General features: G+C 38.4%; 1 protein-coding gene across 1 annotated transcript in view; it reads left to right on the forward strand.

Annotated features, from left to right (window-relative positions):
• The window catches only part of tars3 (threonyl-tRNA synthetase 3), a 31,318-nt gene that overhangs the window by 10,898 nt on the left and 236 nt on the right, over nt 1-20,184 (forward strand). The window contains exons 5-19 of the mRNA XM_056243960.1: nt 486-610; nt 691-808; nt 7,315-7,379; nt 7,489-7,567; nt 8,818-8,964; nt 9,237-9,335; nt 9,661-9,827; nt 11,936-12,098; nt 12,830-12,967; nt 13,047-13,124; nt 13,985-14,085; nt 14,642-14,746; nt 15,002-15,074; nt 18,418-18,532; nt 20,007-20,165. Of these exons, the coding sequence (XP_056099935.1) occupies nt 486-610; nt 691-808; nt 7,315-7,379; nt 7,489-7,567; nt 8,818-8,964; nt 9,237-9,335; nt 9,661-9,827; nt 11,936-12,098; nt 12,830-12,967; nt 13,047-13,124; nt 13,985-14,085; nt 14,642-14,746; nt 15,002-15,074; nt 18,418-18,532; nt 20,007-20,155 (1,722 nt within the window). The 3' untranslated portion in view covers nt 20,156-20,165. The remainder of the gene's footprint in view (nt 1-485; nt 611-690; nt 809-7,314; nt 7,380-7,488; nt 7,568-8,817; nt 8,965-9,236; nt 9,336-9,660; nt 9,828-11,935; nt 12,099-12,829; nt 12,968-13,046; nt 13,125-13,984; nt 14,086-14,641; nt 14,747-15,001; nt 15,075-18,417; nt 18,533-20,006; nt 20,166-20,184) is intronic.

A 20,184-nucleotide genomic window follows, 5' to 3' on the forward strand; every position in this document is an offset into this window, starting at 1 on the left:
CAGAACAGAATTAAACTGAATTGAATGGAACATAATTCAATCGAATTAAACAGAACTGAGTTTAATTGAATGGATTGGAAACTAAATAGAATGGAATGGAACAGAACTGAATTGAATATAATTGAATTTAATATAATTTAATGGAATAAAATTATATGGAACAGAAATTTTAACAAAACAGAATTAAACTCTATTGAATGGAACAGAACTGAATTGTACTCAATTGAATTGAACAGAACAGAATAAAATTGAATGTAATTTAATATAATAAAATTAAATGGAACAAAACAGAAATTTGTTCAGAACAGAATGAAACTGAATTAAATGGAACAGAATTAAATTGATACGAATTTAATTGAATGGAATTGAACTGAACAGAATTGTATGTAACATAATTAAATTGAACTGAACAGAATAGAGTTGAATTGAACGAAATAGAATTTAATTTAATGTAATTCTACACACACGGTTGTTTTCCGCCTCAGGTGTACTGGCACTCGAGCGCTCATATCCTGGGCGAGGCCATGGAGTGTTTCTACGGCGGGTGTCTCTGCTACGGGCCGCCCATCGAGAACGGCTTCTACTACGACATGTTCCTGGACGGACACAAGTGAGTGTGTTTGTTCCTCAGCTGATCTTCATCACGTCTGGTCTCGTCATCATCATCAGTGTGTGTGTGTGTGTTGACAGAGGAGTGTCGAGCTCAGAGTTTGCTGATCTGGAGCTCCTCTGCCGAGGCATCATCAAGGACAAGCAGCCGTTCGAGAGACTGGAGGTCCGGAAGGAGACGCTGCTCCAGATGTTCAAGGTCAGACACTCCAGATGTTCAACAGGGTTCCCGCGGGGTCTTAAAAAGCCTTAAAAGCATTGAATTTATGAATTTGGAAATAATACCTTAAAAGTCTTTAAAAAGTCTTGAATTTTGATGTCTGGGTCTTAAAAATTGTGCTGTATGTCAGTGTTCATTTCATTGACTAAAATAATAACTTTTCTTCAACGACATTTTTCTCTGACGAAAACGAGACGCTACCGTAATAAAACCTAGTTTTGAATGACAAAAAACGATGACGAAAATCTATTGACATTTTCGTCAACGAATAAAAACTAGATGAAAATGTTCGATAGTGTCGATCTGGGAAGCGATCCAGTCAGAGCTGGTGTCCTCGTGTGTGCTAGATGCACTCGTGTACTGTAACGTGCTGATCTACCCCGCGGTCTCATACAATGGCTGCGTTTACACTTGGCATTAACATGCGACCTGTATCTGGATGTTGTCCACATACACATTGAAAAGACAAGTGTAAACGCACATCTGATCGGAATGTTATCTGATCAGCGTGTCCCGGTTCGGAGGTAGTCGAGGACGCATTGTGATCGGATCTCAGTGTAATGTAAACGCAATCCAGCCATCGTGTCTGCATTCACAGGTGGACGTCATTTAAATCCCCGCCCAGTCTCCCCGCGTGACTGTCAGAGAGTAATGGCCAGACGCCGTTTAGACACGAAATTAAACTTACTTGAACAATAAACGTCAATCTTTAAAACAGTTTATTTATGTGTGTCATTTTTCATTTTAATTGTGCAACATTATCTGAACGAGGCGATCACCTGTACACTCACAGTCAGTCATGAGATCTTAATGAAGCATTCTGCATTTGCCAGAGGAATAATCGGAATCGGATTTTTTTTATGTTTTAAATGTTAACTGTTTTTATTGTTTCAGCATGTTTATCAATCTCCCATTTCTGTCAATATAGTCATTGCACGCAACCTTAAACCCAGATGATGGATGATGTGACTTGTTTAACATGATAACCCAGTTATTTTTGTAAGATCAACTCTGGAAGTATTCCTTCTTTCAAAAAAATATAATTTGATCTAATTAATGGATATTGCATATGAAAGTAAATTTAGTGAGTGAAAGCAATTGGGATGTTGTTTAATTTGTATAATCTTTATTAATCTGGTGTCGTGCCACAGACCTGATTTAAATATTATGCGGGAAACAGAAATCCGATCGGTTATCCAGATACAGAGGCTGCTTAATGTGAACAAATATAAACGCACCGTGTCCTGATTGGCTAATGATCGGATCACGGTGATCGCATGTTAATGCCAAGTGTAAACGCAGCCATTTTAATGTTAAAAATGTAAACCAACCCGAAGCGTGCAGCCGTGCACATACACACCATACAGCGCGCCGGGACTGCCCTGAGCTCTCTTTCGTGTCTGAATGGACAAATACACACAACATTATGTCTAAATGTCCGGTTTGGAGAGTATTCATGTGAACTATGTCGGTTGTCTTAAACAGTTGTATCGGGTGTGCATCAGTGCAATCGTATTTTCAAGTCAAGTGGCGTGTTATCTATACGCATTTTCAGCTATCCGCGTGTGTGTCCACGCCGAAACGAACCGTCATCTTTTGCGTGTATGTGTACGCCGTTAAATGTCCGAGCGAAACAAAGCAAAATGTAGATCTACATCTGGGGAGCGATATTTTTTTTCCTAGGATGGTAGAGGAAGACTCATAAATGGTATTAACCCCAGTGACGGGTAGGTTTAGGGACGGGGTTGGAGTAGGTCATATATTTATATACAGTAATGTAGTTAAGCCAACGGCGTTGATAAACACGCTGAAAAGCGATTATGCGTGTTGATAGCACGCCAAAAATGGAAATACGAAGAATTGGCGTGTCATACATACGCCATTTCATGAGATCAGTCTGTTATAAAGAATGCATATATCATTCATTGAAAAGAAGACTGTGTTTTACTTTAGCAAAAGTGGTTTTATTTAATTTTAAGATATTTTTTTAAGTCACAGTAGTTAAATCTGTATCTGTATTGCATGTTGAAACTTAAAAATCATTCATATTAATAGGTTAATAATATATGTTTTCTCCGGGAGTGTATGGGTTTGGAGATTTTAGAGAAATTCTAAATTAACACACTACAATTTACCTAAACCTATTATATTTTAGTCGACTAAATCTACTGTAGATTTAGTTTACAGTAGATTTCGAAAATCTAAAATCACTAAAATCTTATTGTATTTCGTCAACTAAAACCAGACTAAAGCTAAAACAATTCAGATGACTAAAATATGACTAAAATTAGTTTGTCATATTTTTTGTCAAAAGAACCCTGGTTCAAGGTCAGAAACTCAAGGTCAGAAACTCCACCTTCAGACCTTTACTGTAAGAGTTCATACTCTACCAGGGAGTTTTGGTTCCTAGTCACCTTTTATTTCGCCTTTCGCTTTTGTCTTGCTTAGTTGGAGACATTTAATGTAATATTCAGCAATATTATTGATCTCCTGCACTGACAGCATTATATGAGAACTGAACTGAGCTGGACGAAGACATCACGGTTTTCTCCAGAGCCGCTATATATATAAATGAACTAAATCAATAACCCTTTTAGGTAACACTTTACTAGAAGGGGTGTGCATAAGACTAACATGACACCTTCATAATCATGACATGACACATGTTATGAATATGAAGGAAGTTGTATGCATGTTTATGACAACTGTCATTAAGTGTCATTCGCTCAATGATGACATTTTTAATGCAAATATGACATTGTTTGAAATGTCTTTGTTATGACACCTTGACATAAACCAATACATCATAACCTGTCAGTGTCTTTGTCATGACAACTTGACATTACTACAGGGGCGGACTGGCCATCTGTGTGATCTGGAGAATCACAGAACGGCCGGTACTCCAGGACGGCCGGCGGGCCGGCCCACCGCCCGCCACACAGTGGCGGAGCCAGGGGGTGGCCAGGGGTGGCCATGGCCACCCTTGGCTTAAGCTTGGCCACCCCTTTGGCCACCCCTCTCACAACTGCTGTTTCTGTCTCGCTCTAATTTTTACAAGAATTTTGTTTTTAAAACACAGAACCGTCGCTTTAAGACCACAAAAAACGTGAGACTTTTCAGACGCGCACTCCAACTTCACCTCAGCGCCAGGCGCAAGTCAAACGAGTGCGGAGATGTACGGGTACCGAATGAGCTTGAGCAGTGATCGGAGCATAGTAAATATAGATTCGATGTTTCTCAACTGGTGGGTTGCGAGACCGTTTTGAGTGAGTCGCATATGTCCAGTCAAAGAAACAACAACGTAATTCTCTTTCTACTTTTATTATGAAAGATCTGTGTGAAAGCTTGTGACACTTCTGTCAGATGCGGAGAAAAGCGCGTTGTCCTGAATCAGTAACTGTGGTAAGATGAGATGTTGTAAGGTCAACAAATGTCAGTAAAACTAACTTTCCTGTCCTGACAGCCGTTGTACTGTACTTGCACATCACGCGCAATGTGGCGTGCTGTAGCAGTAATTCTGTCGTCAATTAGCTAACTCATGAAATAATCAAAAAGGCGATCAAATCTGTGTCAAAACTGCATGCATACATGTATTTGTTATATATGCGTCACATATGTCTCGACTAAAATATTCTGCCATGTGAAATCACAATTTAAGGCACAAACTGACAGGCTATGTGATTTTTTTTAATGTTCAAATAAATGTGAGCACTGTGCATTTGTAAGCTACTAGAAGATAGGCGGTAATTTTGCGTTAATTTGTAAAGGCAAAACAAAAAATTATCATTTTTAAATACATAAAATAACTAATTTTACATTCTGGTATTTATGTGCTGTTTACTTCCGCCTTGTTCACATTCTTGGACATAGAGATTCAAAAGAGATGTTTTCCCCCCTTTTTAATTTAGGTATGATAGAACGGATTACCCAGCTGGCATTTTAACGTCGAGTTACTGTTGAATCAACGTCAGGTGCCAGTGTTGGATAACCGTTGAATTTTAATTAGATTTTGCAAATCAGATTGCAAATTGGATTTTGGAACAACGTTATTTTTCTACTGATATATTTCAACAAAATGTTTAAAAGTCATGGTTGTAAAAATAATGTTGATTTGACTACAACTCAAATTTTTTTGATATTTCTATGTTGAATCCGTAGTTATTCAACAACACAACTTCAACTATTTGATGTTCAATGTTGTTTTAACGTTGAATTAATGTTTTTTCATAAACTGACATTATTTCAACCACATTTAAACGTTTAATGTCAGTCGAATGCCAGCTGGGTAGATTCTTTATTTTGACAACTAATATAGAAAGTTAAAAGAGTTAATTGATTATATAAAATTCAATGAAGGTTAAATAATCTTCGAACTACAGTATCTGCATGTCTCATCCATGAAGGTGCAACAATGTTGGGGGTTTTGAGAACCAGAACCAAGCTAACTGAGCAAGTTGAACTTTAGCTATAGTGTGTGCACTCTTTATTAATATGCCTGGAGGTAGTAAGTAGCTAATAATAATAAAAAAAAAGATCAAATTCACTCAGTATTCCATGATTCCTTCAACACTATCTCAATTACAATTAAGTACAAATGAACTGTATTCAGTTGTGTAGGAAGGCACTAAAACAGCCCAATACATTATTTAAACTATTTTTTATGTTAAAATAATTAAGATTTATATGCCACCCCAGACTGTTCGCTGGCCCTTGCCTGGCCACCCCTATGAAAAAATCCTGGCTCCGCCACTGCCGCCACACACGCAGTCACAGACATCCCAAGTCTCCCAGAAATTCCGGGAGTCTCCCGCATATTGATAGCGGCTCCCTGAGTCCCGCAAATTAGTTAAAATCTCCTGGAATCTAGAGCGAGCAAGAGCGCACATGCGTAGCACGCGCACGGCAGAGGGAGCGAGCGAGAGACCTTGTGTGTGTGCGCGTGTGCCTCACGAAGCGGATGTAAGGACCCAACCAATCAATTGTCAGTGCGGACGGGCTTTTATCTCTACTACTCCCGAATCGAATTAATCAGAAATTACTTTGCAAGTTACTTAATTGCTAGGGATGACGTTAGGAAGTGATATTCAGCGTGCAACATTTTTTATGATTACAGTAGTTAAAACAGCTAAACTTCAACATTTTAGCTGCAAAATTCCACATGCAGTAGCTAAGAAATATGTTGTGCTTTTACTTTTAAAAATGTTGGTAACGTTACAGTTGATGCTTACAAACTTTGAAGATTTTGAATACAGAAGTTACATTTGTAATGGTGTATTTTCATTTAGATGTGGTATTATTATTTGTGCAGTAGCTAAGATTAATTACTGCATAAATGAATTAAGATTATTAAGTAATACATTCATTTTAAGACAGCTGGAATAGATTGTATTATATGCTGTTAGCTATAATTTGGATGGTAGTATCATGAGCCACAATTAAATTTGTGACACTTATGCCAGGCGGCAGGCGTTATTGTTGTTGTTGTCGAGTTTCCGCGCACCGATTGCTTTGGGCCGGGCCTAGTCATAGTCCAGGGCCGTTTTTTAGTCCCAGTCCGTCCCTGCATTACTAAGACAACACAACCTGTCATAAACATGACAGCAGATTAGTTATCAAACTTAAGAAAGCACTTATAATTATGGGTTAACATTACATTAAACTGTCATGTGGTTGGTGTTGACATTGGCTGTCATGAGGCATTATAACATTTTAATGACAAACTCAATGTGTACCACTGTAGTTGAGCTCAAGAAAAATATTCATGACACAGTTATAATGCCTCATGACAGCCAATGTCAAAACCAACCGCCTGACAGTTTAATTTAATTTAATGTCAAGTTGTCATGACAAAGACACTGACAGGTTATGATGTATTGGTTTATGTCAAGATGTCATAACAAAGACATCTTAAACAATGTCATATTTGCATTCAAAATGTCATTATTGAGCGAAAGACACTTAATGACAGTTGTCATAAACATGCATAAACCCTCCTCATATTCATAACATGTGTCATGTCATGGTTATGAAGGTGTCATGTCAGTCTTATGCACACCCCTTCAAGTAAAGTGTTACCCTTTTGGTACAACAGAAATGATCCATCACTGAACTGGCTTAAGCTGGACTGTGACGCTATTCTCTTCTGGAAACAACATTTGCATTATTGTCCTGTTATCTCTGTAAAGCTGCTGTGAAACACTGTGCTGTAGAAATAAAGCTGACTCTACACCAGATCCGGTGATTTCAGCGATTAGTGAACATGAACCAGCAATGAACAATACTTCTATTGCAAATCTTAGTTAATGTTAATCTCAAGATTTAGTAATACATTTTAAAAATCAAAAGTTGTATCTTTTAACATTAGTGAACGCACCGTGAACCAACATGAACCGCTGGATTTTTATCACCTAACATTAGCAAAGATGAATAAATGTTGTAAAATGTATCGCTCGCTGTTAGTTAACAAAGTGTTTCCTCTTTTCTAGTACAACAAGTTCAAGTGTCGCATCCTGAACGAGAAGGTTTCCACGGCGACCACGACGGTCTACAGGTAACAGGAAGTGATGTTTGTCCATACGGATGCTGTGTGTGTGTGTGTGTGTGTGTGTGTGTGTGTGTGTGTGTGTGTGTGTGTGTGTGACAAACTCTTCCTGTCTCAGGTGTGGCCCTTTGATCGACCTGTGCCGCGGCCCGCATGTACGGCACACCGGAAGGGTCAAAGCACTCAAGATCTATAAGGTAACTCAGTTTAACATCTCAAACTATTACAGATGCTTCACATTTGCAGTTCTCCAGGGCTTTATAGTGTGACATCAGTCCAGTGGAGTCAGAAATGGTCTTAAACTTTATATCATTTAACTGAATTTAATTTAATAATTTAATTGAACTTAATTGGATTTAATTTAATTTAATTTAATGGATTTGAATGTAATTTAACTAAAATGAATTAAATGGAACAGAACAGAATTGAATTGAATTGAATGGGTTTGATGTAATTGAATTGAATATAATTTAATGGAATTGAATTCAATGGAATTAAACTGTATTGAACGGAACGTTATTAGATTTAATTGAATGAACAGATTGAATGGAACCATATTGAATGGAACGCAACAGAACTGAATTGTACTGAATTTAATTTTTACTGAATTTAATTGAACAGAATTCAATTATATCGAATTGAACCGAATTTAATTTAACTGAATGGAATGGAACGCACTGGAACAGAATTGAATTGAATCAAATCTAATTTAACTGAATGGAATGGAACGCACTGGAACAGAATTGAATTGAATCAAATCTAATTTAACTGAATGGAATGGAACTGAATTGTACAGAATTAAATTGATCTGAATTTAATTGAATGGACAGAATTAAATTGAACAGAACATAATTGATTTGAACAGAACTGAATTTTTCTGAATTAAATAGAACTGAATTTAATTATATGGAATAGAAAGGAATAGAATTATAGTGAATTGAATGAACAGAACAAAATTGAATTTAATGAAATTTAATCGAATTAAATTGAACCTAACGGAATAAAAATGGAAAAGATTAATTGAATTGAATCTAAATTGAACCGAACATAATTACATTAAATTGAATCTAATTGAATTTAACTGATTGGAATGGAACGCACTGGAACACAACAGAATTGAATTTAATCAAATCGAATTGTACAGAATTAAATTGATCTGAATTTAATTGAATGGACAGAATTAAATTGAACAGAACATAATTGAATTGACCTGAATGGAATGGAACAGAACTGAATTGTACAGAATTTAATTTATCTTAATTAAATGGAACTGAATTTAATTATATGGAATAGAAAGGAACAGAATTACAGTGAATTGAATGGAACAGAACAAAATTGAATTGAATGAAATGAAATCGAATTGAACTTAACGGACTAAAAATGGAGAAGATCTGAATTGTACAGAATTGATTTGAACTGAACTGAACTGAACGCGTGTGTTGTCCAGAACTCCTCCACGTACTGGGAAGGGCGCTCTGACATGGAGACTCTCCAGCGGATCTACGGAATCTCTTTTCCCGACAGCAGAATGATGAAGGACTGGGAGCGTCTCCAGGAGGAGGCCAGAAGCCGAGACCACCGCAAGATCGGGAAGGTGTGTGAGAGATTTACTGATCAGAGTCATCTTTGCAAGTTAATATTTCTATAATTGAATCTTTATATATATAGATTTGGCTGTTCACGTGTATTCATGGTGCTTTTCCTGGTGATCTAGAGCGGGTTATCCTGTGTATTTCTGTACTGTCGCTGAGGCGTTTGTCAGATCAGACGTGTGTCTTCACTTCCTGCGGAGCGGTGATGTCACTTCCCCCTCGTGCGCTGCGACTGAACGAGGTTGTTGAGATGTGTGTGTCTTGTGTTTCACAGGATCAGGAGCTTTTCTTCTTCCACGATCTGAGTCCTGGAAGCTGCTTCTTTCTGCCTCGAGGAGCGTTCATCTACAACACACTGACCGAGTTCATCAGGGTACGTGTGTGTACGCGCGCAAAACACACCAGTTCAGTTCTGTGTGTGTGTGATTGGTAAGTTTAGGGGTGGGGTTAGTGTAAGGGGAGAGAATATACAGTATATAAACCATTACGTCTATGGAGAGTCCCCATGTAGATAGCCAAGTAAACGTGTGTGAACTTGTTTGTCCATTTCAGTTGTACTGGCAATAAACTGCAGTTCTACAAGGACTTTATAGTGTGACATTCAGTCCAGTGGAATGAAAAATGGTCTTAAACTGAACAGAATTGAATTGAATGTAATTGATTTGAACGTGTGTGTGTGTGTGTGTGTGTGTGTGCAGGAGGAGTACTGTCGGCGTGGCTTTCAGGAGGTTGCGTCTCCGAACATCTATAACTCTAAACTGTGGGAGACGTCGGGTCACTGGCAGCTTTACAGTGAGAACATGTTCTCGTTCGCGGTGGAGCAGGACGTGTTCGCTCTGAAGCCCATGAACTGTCCCGGACACTGGTGAATCAGCATATCAATATCATATCAACATCTCAACATTCTTAAGTGTGTCCGTCAAAAATCACAGACATTTATTTTTTTATTTCAATGAAGTACTATATTTTAGCTCAATGTAATATTTTGTATTTTTAGGGGATTTTATGGTTCTAAATTATATTTACATTGTATTTATAATCCATTTATACACTTTTTGAGCGTAGACCTGACAACTAAATTTCCAACTTAAACACAACTCAACCCAACAAAACCCAACCCAACCCAACCCAATTAAACTCTACACAACTAAACACAACACAACTAAACACAACTCAACCCAACTCAACTAAACTCAACTCAACCCAGGTCAGCCCAACCTAGCTAAACTCAACCCAACTAAACACAACAAACCCAACCCAACTAAACAGAACTCAACCCACCCAACTAAACACAACTCAACCCACACAACTAAACACAACTCAACCCACACAACTAAACTCAACCCAAGTAAACACAACTCAACCCAACCCAACTAAACACAACGCAACCCAACTCAACTAAACTCAACCCAAGTAAACACAACTCAACCCAACCCAACTAAACACAACTCAACCCACCCAACTAAACACAACTCAACCCAACCCAACTAAACCCAACTCAACCCACCCAACTAAACACAACTCAACCCACACAACTAAACTCAACCCAAGTAAACACAACTCAACCCAACCCAACTAAACACAACGCAACCCAACTCAACTAAACTCAACCCAAGTAAACACAACTCAACCCAACCCAAATAAACACAACTCAACCCAGGTCAGCCCAACCTAGCTAAACCCAACCCAACTAAACACAACTCAACCCAACCCAACTAAACACAACTCAACCCACCCAACTAAACACAACTCAACCCAACCCAACTAAACACAACGCAACCCAACTCAACTAAACTCAACCCAAGTAAACACAACTCAACCCAACCCAAATAAACACAACTCAACCCAGGTCAGCCCAACCTAGCTAAACCCAACCCAACTAAACACAACTCAACCCAACCCAACTAAACACAACTCAACCCACCCAACTAAACACAACTCAACCCAACCCAACTAAACCCAACTCAACCCACCCAACTAAACACAACTCAACCCACACAACTAAACTCAACCCAAGTAAACACAACTCAACCCAACCCAACTAAACACAACGCAACCCAACTCAACTAAACTCAACCCAAGTAAACACAACTCAACCCAACCCAAATAAACACAACTCAACCCAGGTCAGCCCAACCTAGCTAAACCCAACCCAACTAAACACAACTTAACCCAACCCAACTAAACACAACTCAACCCACCCAACTAAACACAACTCAACCCAACCCAACTAAACACAACGCAACCCAACTCAACTAAACTCAACCCAAGTAAACACAACTCAACCCAACCCAAATAAACACAACTCAACCCAGGTCAGCCCAACCTAGCTAAACTCAACCCAACTAAACACAACTCAACCCAACCCAACTAAACACAACTCAACCCAACCCAACTAAACACAACTCAACCCACCCAACTAAACACAACTCAACCCACACAACTAAACACAACTCAACCCAACCCAACTAAACACAACGCAACCCAACTCAACTAAACTCAACCCAAGTAAACACAACTCAACCCAACCCAAATAAACACAACTCAACCCAGGTCAGCCCAACCTAGCTAAACTCCACCCAACTAAACACAACTCAACCCAACCCAACCTAACTCAACCCAGGTCAGCCTCACCTAGCTAAACTCAACCCAACTAAACACAACTCAACCCAACTAAACACAACACAACACAACAAAACAACTCAACCCAACTAAACACAACAAAGCAACTCAACCCACCCAACTAAAAACAACTCAACCCCCCCAACTAAACACAACCCAACTAAACCCAACTAAACACAACACAACTCAACCCAGGTCAGCCCAACCTAGCTAAACACAACTCAACCCACCCAACTCAACCCAACAAAACACAACGCAACCCAAGTTACCTAACTCAACCCAGTTCAGCCCAACCTAGCTAAACTCAGCCCAGGGTAGTCCATCATGATGTCCCTGTGTGTGTTCCGCCAGCCTGATGTTCGGGCACCGGCCGCGCTCCTGGCGAGAGCTTCCTCTCAGACTGGCCGACTTCGGTGTGTTGCACCGGAACGAACTCTCGGGAACGCTGACGGGACTCACGAGGGTCCGGCGCTTCCAGCAGGACGACGCTCATATATTCTGCTCTATGGATCAGGTGTGGTGTGGCTTCAGCCAGTGTTAGGTGTGATTGTGATCTTCAGAAACTCCTGATTCAGGAAAGACGTCACAAACACAAGTGCACTTCAGCACTCATCTAACCTTCATCCTTTCCCTCGAAGCCCTACAATTATGCTTAATTTATTTTATTTTTGTCCAGAAAGCTTATTTTATTTCTTTTTGATTTTTTTTTCTATTATTTCTTGGGAAATGTATTTACTTTATTTATTTTACCTTTAAATTACTAGATTTGATCAATAAATAAAGAGTAATTAAAGCACATTCCTCACATTCTTTCAACTTAAATTCAAAATAACTCACGATTTAATCCATAACCCTTTTAATTCAGCTCTAAATATCCTACATTGAGTGTCTCTGCCTCTTGTGGATAATAATAATAACATATTTGATGCCTCTAGATGGGCTTATAGCTCTATATGGAGCAGAGGAGCTGTTCCGCTGGGTCCTAAAGCCAGTTTACTTCAGTGTGCGCTCAGACACACATGTAGACTTTATACAATCATTTTTTGGTAAAGTTTTAGCATTTTTAGTTTGAATTTTGAGCATGTTTAGGTTTCTCTATGTGAACTGAAGCATTCCTCGTAAAATAACATAAAAATCAAAAAATGGATAAGAAAGCTTGCTTTCCTCCACCGTGAATCCCATGGTGACCTGTAATGCCTCCTCCAGCTCTTCAGGACTGAACCAGCTTGTGTGTTCATGTTTCAGATCGAGTCTGAGATGAAGGGTTGTCTGGAGTTCTTGCGTTGCATCTACGACGTCTTCGGCTTCTCCTTCCAGCTGCATCTCTCCACGCGTCCCGAGAAGTTTCTGGGCGATGTTGCCGTGTGGAACCAGGCGGAGAAGGTTCCAGAATGCCATCTAACTGCAGTCTCTGAGATCTGGGGTGTTTGTGTTCAGTCTTAACTGGGGTTTATCTCAACAGCAACTGGAGAACAGCCTGAATGAGTTCGGAGAGCCGTGGAAGCTGAATCCTGGCGATGGGGCTTTTTACGGACCAAAGGTCAGAACTCTTCATGACTGATGTTGCGTTCAGAAATCACATCGACCTGTAGAAGCTTGTTTCCATCACGGGAAACTAATTAAAAAAAGATTATTGTTTTTAAAAAAACAATTCTGACATTTTCTGACTCGTTTATCTCGCACAACTATGACTTTTTGCAAGTTATAAGGTGAGAATTGCAAAATATAAACTTGCAATTGCGAGAAAGTCAGAATTATGATAAATAAACTGATTGTGAAAATTTTCAGAATTGCGAGAAACCCATAATTTGCGAAAAATTACGAATCAGCGAGATACGATTGTGATACTTGCGATTACAGATTAAAACATTTCAGAATTAGAAGAAATAAATTATGATTCCGGGAAAAAAATTGGAATTGCGAGATATAAATTTTCATTCCAAATTCAGATTTGCGAGATATAAATTACGATTGCGAGAAAATTCAGAATTCCGAGATATAAACTTGCAATTGCGAGAATGTAACAATTACGCTAAACTACGATTGCGAGAAAAATTTCAGAATTGCGAGAAACTCATCATTGCAAAAAATTCTGAATTGCGAGATATAAAACTTGTGATTTAAAAAAAAAGGCAGAATTGGAAGAATTAAACTACGATTACAAAAAAAATCTGAATTGCGAGATATAAATTACAATTGCGAATTTTTATCTCAAAAATCTGACTTTATTTTTCAGAATTTCTCTTCGCAATTCTGACTTTTTGGATTTTTTTTTCGCAATCGTAGTGTATTTCTCAAGCAATAATATTTTATTATTACGTTTTCCATGGCGGAAACAAGCTTCCATATCAAGACGTTTCCCAGCAGGAATAATCATTTGTCTGAACTCTTCTGCTCCAGATTGACATCCAGATTAAAGACGCCATCGGCCGTTATCATCAGTGCGCCACGATTCAGCTGGACTTCCAGTTACCCGTGCGCTTCAATCTCACATATGTGGGGTGAGAACAGCTCCGCACTCGCTGTAAACTCTCAGACGGCTTTGCAGTCTGTGTTTTAAAGCTGCAGTGTGTAATATTTAAGAGGATCTGTTGACAGAAATGCAATATCATATTCATAACTATGTGTTCAGTGGTGTATAAAGAACATAATGAACCGTTATGTGTTTATTAGCTTAGAATGAGCGTTTCTCTCTACACACACCGCGGGTCCGCTTACATCCACATGTTTCTACGGTGGCCCTGAACGGACAAACGCGTTTCGTCACTGTTATTCTTCATGATAAGAAGCTGCTAAAGTCAGCGAATAAAACACTGACCTGCTGAACAAGTCACAAAAATATTCGCAATAACGTCATTTTACTGAATAATTAAGTAAACCTAATTTCTTAATTTATCTTTGTAAAGAAACCTCATTGTTTAACTGGCTACTCTCTGCTGTCTCAGACGACGACATCACTTCCTGTCGGCCACCTTCTGTTGAGTGCAATTCACAACCTCACCACTAGATGCCTTTAATAATCCCACACTGCGCCTTTAACTGTCTGAACCATTGCAGGAAAGATGGGGATGACAAGGCCAGACCGGTGATCATTCACCGCGCCATTCTGGGCTCAGTGGAGCGAATGATCGCCATCCTCACCGAGAACTACGCCGGGAAATGGTGAGTAACGGATCATTTTAATCAGTGTTGTTATTGTTAGCAATAAGTATGAACATATTTGAAATTTAAATGGATCAGAAATACGAAAACTGCTCTACATTAAGCGGCATTACAGCTGTCTTCGCAAAGCTGCGTCACATTTTGGTTGTTGTCAGAAAAGTGATTGCACTATGAATGACTGTAGTCTCATACATCATGTCTTCAGATGATTTGAGGTCTTGTAAGGGCGGTTCTGTTGCGTCTGTGTTTCCTCAGGCCGCTGTGGCTGTCTCCTCGTCAGGTGATGCTGGTGCCGATTAACCCGTCTCTCGAAGAATACGCCAAACAGGTTCAACATCAGCTCTATCATCACTTACTGAACAACAGAGAATGATTTTTGATGCTCAGTCTTTATATTTTTAGACTATAAAAATAACCGTGTTTCTGCTCTTATTCTGAACGATTCATGAGTGCGATTGCGAGAAAGTCAAAATTGTAAAATATAAATTTACAATTGCAAGAAAAAAGTCAGAATTGCGAGAAAAAATAATTGTAAGATATAAACTTACGATTGCGAGAAAAAAGTCAGAATTGCAAGATATAAACTGATTACGAGAAAAAAGTCAGAATTGCGAGATATAAACTTGCGTTTACAAGAAAAAAGTCTGAATTGCGAGATATAAACTTGCGTTTACAAGAAAAAAGTCTGAATTGCGAGATATAAACTTGCGTTTACAAGAAAAAAGTCTGAATTGCGAGAAAAAAACTACGATTGAAAGAAATAAACTATTGTAAAGTCCGGCTCGATTGGTCCAAATGCGGCATCCAATCAGCGGAAGAAGGTTACTCTGCGTATTTCTTGCCTTTCCTTTCACGCAACACAACAAGATTAAATACAATATATTTTCTCAAATGTATTGACTCGTTAATTCATCTGACTCCATAAAATGAATAGGTTTTAATGATATCCGTGCATCATTAAACGTTAGCGAATGTTTGATTATTCTTTTCAACACTGATTTTAGTTTATCCGCAATCAGGAAACTATATCGCTCAGCAGTCCTTCTCCGAAGGCCGCACGACACACTCCCGTCAGTTCCAATAACCAATTCAGAGGTAATTTGACTAAAAATCTAGGATCTGCCGTATTCACACCTACAATCAAAGATATATATACAAGTCCCCTTGAACGCCTCCTCTAGAAATTAAATTAATGTGTTACTTTAGTAGGGACGATTGACCACCATGAAAGGAAACAGTTCATCAACTCAACTTCTCTTAAGATGGCTTCAGGTCAAACCCGTGGTCTGTAAACCACGCACGCTTATCCAAAGTAATCACTAACTTAAAACAGTGGATATGGACACACCCGAACCTAGGTTGATTAAAACAGCGTTTGCTGTTTCTAGTCGGAAATAACTTGCCCCCTCGTTCAAGTACACGTAAAATGGTATCGGAATATTAGCCGTCGCTAATCTGACGCGAAAGATGTGGAAATATACGAATCCAATAATCTAGGGAATAAACAGTCTTTCAGAGTCACTCAGAATAAAATCAAACGTTTACAATTTATTGATCAGGTAATGAAGCAATAATTCAAAATCCAATTCAAAAGGATAAGATCGTCAGTTAAAACATTTCATCACAATGATTCCGAAATCACAGAATTTGTAATAATTATTACCTGTCAATAGAGTTACACACAGCGGTTGTGCGGGCAGTCAACCTACAGACTCCCCGAACTTTTCTGCTCTTTTTCCTTATATACCCAGATAATTAAATTGTTACCAAATGGTGATGTCTGTCATTATAATTAGATTTTGGTTGTCTATTCAGGGGCTCACACTGTGAGTTCTGCTTGATTTTACATACAGGAGGTAGTTTGAATGAGGCTATTATGGGACACATCACTTTTCTCACATTTCATAACTTCTTTTAGCTTTTCATCATAGTTGGGAGAATGAGACCATGTCACCAGGCGCATTGTGACACATTATAAGATACCAAACATGAGTAGTTACATTTTTGTACACACATAACATTGCATAAGGTTTCAGTGTATTTCAGGTGAGGAGGGGGATGTGGGGGAGATGGTGTGGGTGAAGTGTGAACTGCACTGTGTGCTGCGTCTCCAAAGTTCCTGTTACATATGCAGGAGGGAGTTACATATTCAAGGGATAGTTCAAGTGTAAATTCCCAGGAGGGCCTTTTGTCACATTGAGGGGTCGATCAGACACACCGGCACCAGCCTTACACTATGATTGGGAGAATAAAGTCAGAATTGCGAGAAAAAAGTCAGAATTGCAAGAAATAAACTATGATTGGGAGAATAAAGTCAGAATTGCGAGAAAAAAGTCAGAATTGCAAGAAATAAACTATGATTGGGAGAATAAAGTCAGAATTGCCAGGAAAAAGTCAGAATTGCAAGAATTAAACTACGATTATGAGAAAAAAGTCAGAATTGCGAGAAATAAACTACGATTACGAGAAAAAAGTCAGAATTGCGAGAAATAAACTACGATTACGAGAAAAAAGTCAGAATTGCAAGAAATAAACTACGATTACGAGAAAAAAGTCAGAATTGCGAGAAATAAACTATGATTACGAGAAAAAAGTCAGAATTGCAAGAAATAAACTACGATTACGAGAAAAAAGTCAGAATTGCAAGAAATAAACTACGATTACGAGAAAAAAGTCAGAATTGCAAGAAATAAACTATGATTACGAGAAAAAAGTCAGAATTGCAAAAAATAAACTGATTAACAAGAAAAAAGTCAGAATTGCAAGAAATAAACTATGATTGGGAGAATAAAGTCAGAATTGCAAGAAATAAACTACGATTACGAGAAAAAAGTCAGAATTGCGAGAAATAAACTACGATTACGAGAAAAAAGTCAGAATTGCAAGAAATAAACTACGATTACGAGAAAAAGTCAGAATTGCAAAAAATAAACTGATTAACAAGAAAAAAGTCAGAATTGCAAGAAATAAACTATGATTGGGAGAATAAAGTCAGAATTGCAAGAAATAAACTACGATTACGAGAAAAAAGTCCAAATTGCAAGAAATAAACTACGATTACGAGAAAAAAGTCCGAATTGCAAGAAATAAACTGATTGACGAGAAAAAAGTCAGAATTGCGAGAAATAAACTATGATTGGGAGAATAAAGTCAGAATTGCAAGGAAAAAAGTCAGAATTGCAAGAAATAAACTACGATTACGAGAAAAAAGTTAGAATTGCGAGAAATTAAACTACAATTACGAGAAAAAGTCAGAATTGTGAGAAATAAATTATGATTGGGAGAATAAAGTCAGAATTGCAAGGAAAAAAGTCAGAATTGCGAGAAATAAACTACGATTACGAGAAAGTCCGAATTGCAAGAAATAACCTACAATTACGAGAAAGTCCGAATTGCAAGAAATAAACTACGATTACAAAAAAAAGGTCAGAATTGCGAGAAATAACCTACAATTACGAGAAAGTCTAAATTTAAAGAAATAAACTACGATTGCGAGAAAAAAGTCCAAATTGCAAGAAATAACCTACGATTACGAGAAAGTCCGAATTGCAAGAAATAAACTACGATTACGAGAAAAAGGTCAGAATTGCGAGAAATAATCTACGATTGCGGAAAAAAAGGTCCGAATTGAGAGAGTTTATAAACTAAAGTTGATCTTGGTCCCGCTCCAGGTCTGTAAACGGTTTGTTGAAGCCGGTTTTATGGCCGATGCTGATTTGGATTCCAGTTGCCTTCTGAACAAGAAAATCCGCAACGCACAGCTGGCGCAGTACAACTTCATCCTGGGTAAGACGTGAGGCCTGACGAGGGAGTTTCCGACACTGACACGCAGTGTTGGGGGGAACTCATTACAAGTAACTTGAGTTACATAAGCAGATTACTTTTTCAAGTGACTAGTAAAGTAATTTACAACAAAATATCTAAGTTACTTTTTCAAATAAGTAACGCTAGTTACTTTTTCACTTTTATTTCACAATATTGTAATGCATTACTTTTCATAAAAAGTAACTAAGTAATGCAGTTAGTTACTTTGTAACACTTTACTTGAAGGGGTGTGCATAAGACTGACATGACACCTTCATAATCATGACATGACACATGTGAAGGAGCTTTTATGCATGTTTATGACAACTGTCATTAAGTATCATTTGCTCAATTATGACATTTTTAATGCAAATATGACATTGTTTGAGATGTCTTTGTCATGACAACTTGACATTACTAAGACAACACAACCTGTCATAAATATGTTATAAACATGACATAGCAGATTAGTTATCAAACTTAAGAAAGCACTTAGCTTTATGGGTTAACATTACATTAAACTGTCAGGCGGTTGGTTTTGACATTGGCTGTCATGAGGCATTATAACTGTGTCGCAGGGGCGTAGAATTTAGTAGGGACACTAGGGACGTGTCCCTACCAATATCCAGTGACACTGTTATATCCCTAGCAATAATTTCGATCAAAACTTAAAATATATTTATATATTGATGTCCCCGTCCCCACCAATTTCAAAATCAAACCTACGCCACTGCTGTGTCGTGAATATTTTTCTTGAGCTCAACTACAGTGGTACACATTGAGTTTGTCATTAACATGTTATAATGCCTCATGACAGCCAATGTCAACACCAACCACATGACAGTTTAATGTAATGTTAACCCATAAAGCTAAGTGCTTTCTTAAGTTTGATAACTAATCTGCTATGTCATGTTTATGACGCATTTATGACAGGTTGTGTTGTCTTAGTAATGTCATGACATGTTGTCATGACAAAGACACTGACAGGTTATGATGTATTGGTTTATGTCAAGGTGTCATAACAAAGACATCTCAAACAATGTCATATTTGCATTTAAAATGTCATAATTGAGCGAATGACACTTAATGACAGTTGTCATAAACATGCATAAAATCTCATTAATATTCATGTCATGTCAGTCTTATGCACACCCCCTCAAGTAAAGTGTTACCCTTTTGGTGGGAGTAAAGCAATTTTGTTTTGCATTACTTTTAAAAGTAATTTTCCCCAACACTGATGTGTGTGTGTGTGTGTGTGTGTGTGTGTGTGTGTGTGTGTGTGTGTGTGTGTGTGTGTGTGTGTGTGTGTGTGTGTGTGTGTGTGTGTGTGTGTGTGTGTGTGTGTGTGTGTGTGTGTGTGTGTGTGTGTGTGTGTGTGTGTGTGTGTGTGTGTGTGTGTGTGTGTGTGTGTGTGTGTGTGTGTGTGTGTGTGTGTGTGTGTGTGTGTGTGTGGCAGTGGTGGGCGAGAAGGAGCGTGTCACGAACAGTGTGAACGTGCGCACCAGAGACAACAAGGTGCACGGAGAAGTGTGTGTGGAGGAGGTGATGGCCAGACTGACTCGGATCCAGCGGTCCCGGTGCCGCAGCGCTGAGGAAGACTTCTGAGTCCCACAGGGTTCGTACAAGAGCTTGAG

Source organism: Rhinichthys klamathensis, unplaced genomic scaffold (genome assembly GCF_029890125.1).
Source record: "Rhinichthys klamathensis goyatoka isolate OS25496 unplaced genomic scaffold, OSU_Roscu_1.1 h1tg000874l_1, whole genome shotgun sequence".
In the NCBI taxonomy this organism is placed as follows: domain Eukaryota; kingdom Metazoa; phylum Chordata; class Actinopteri; order Cypriniformes; family Leuciscidae; genus Rhinichthys; species Rhinichthys klamathensis.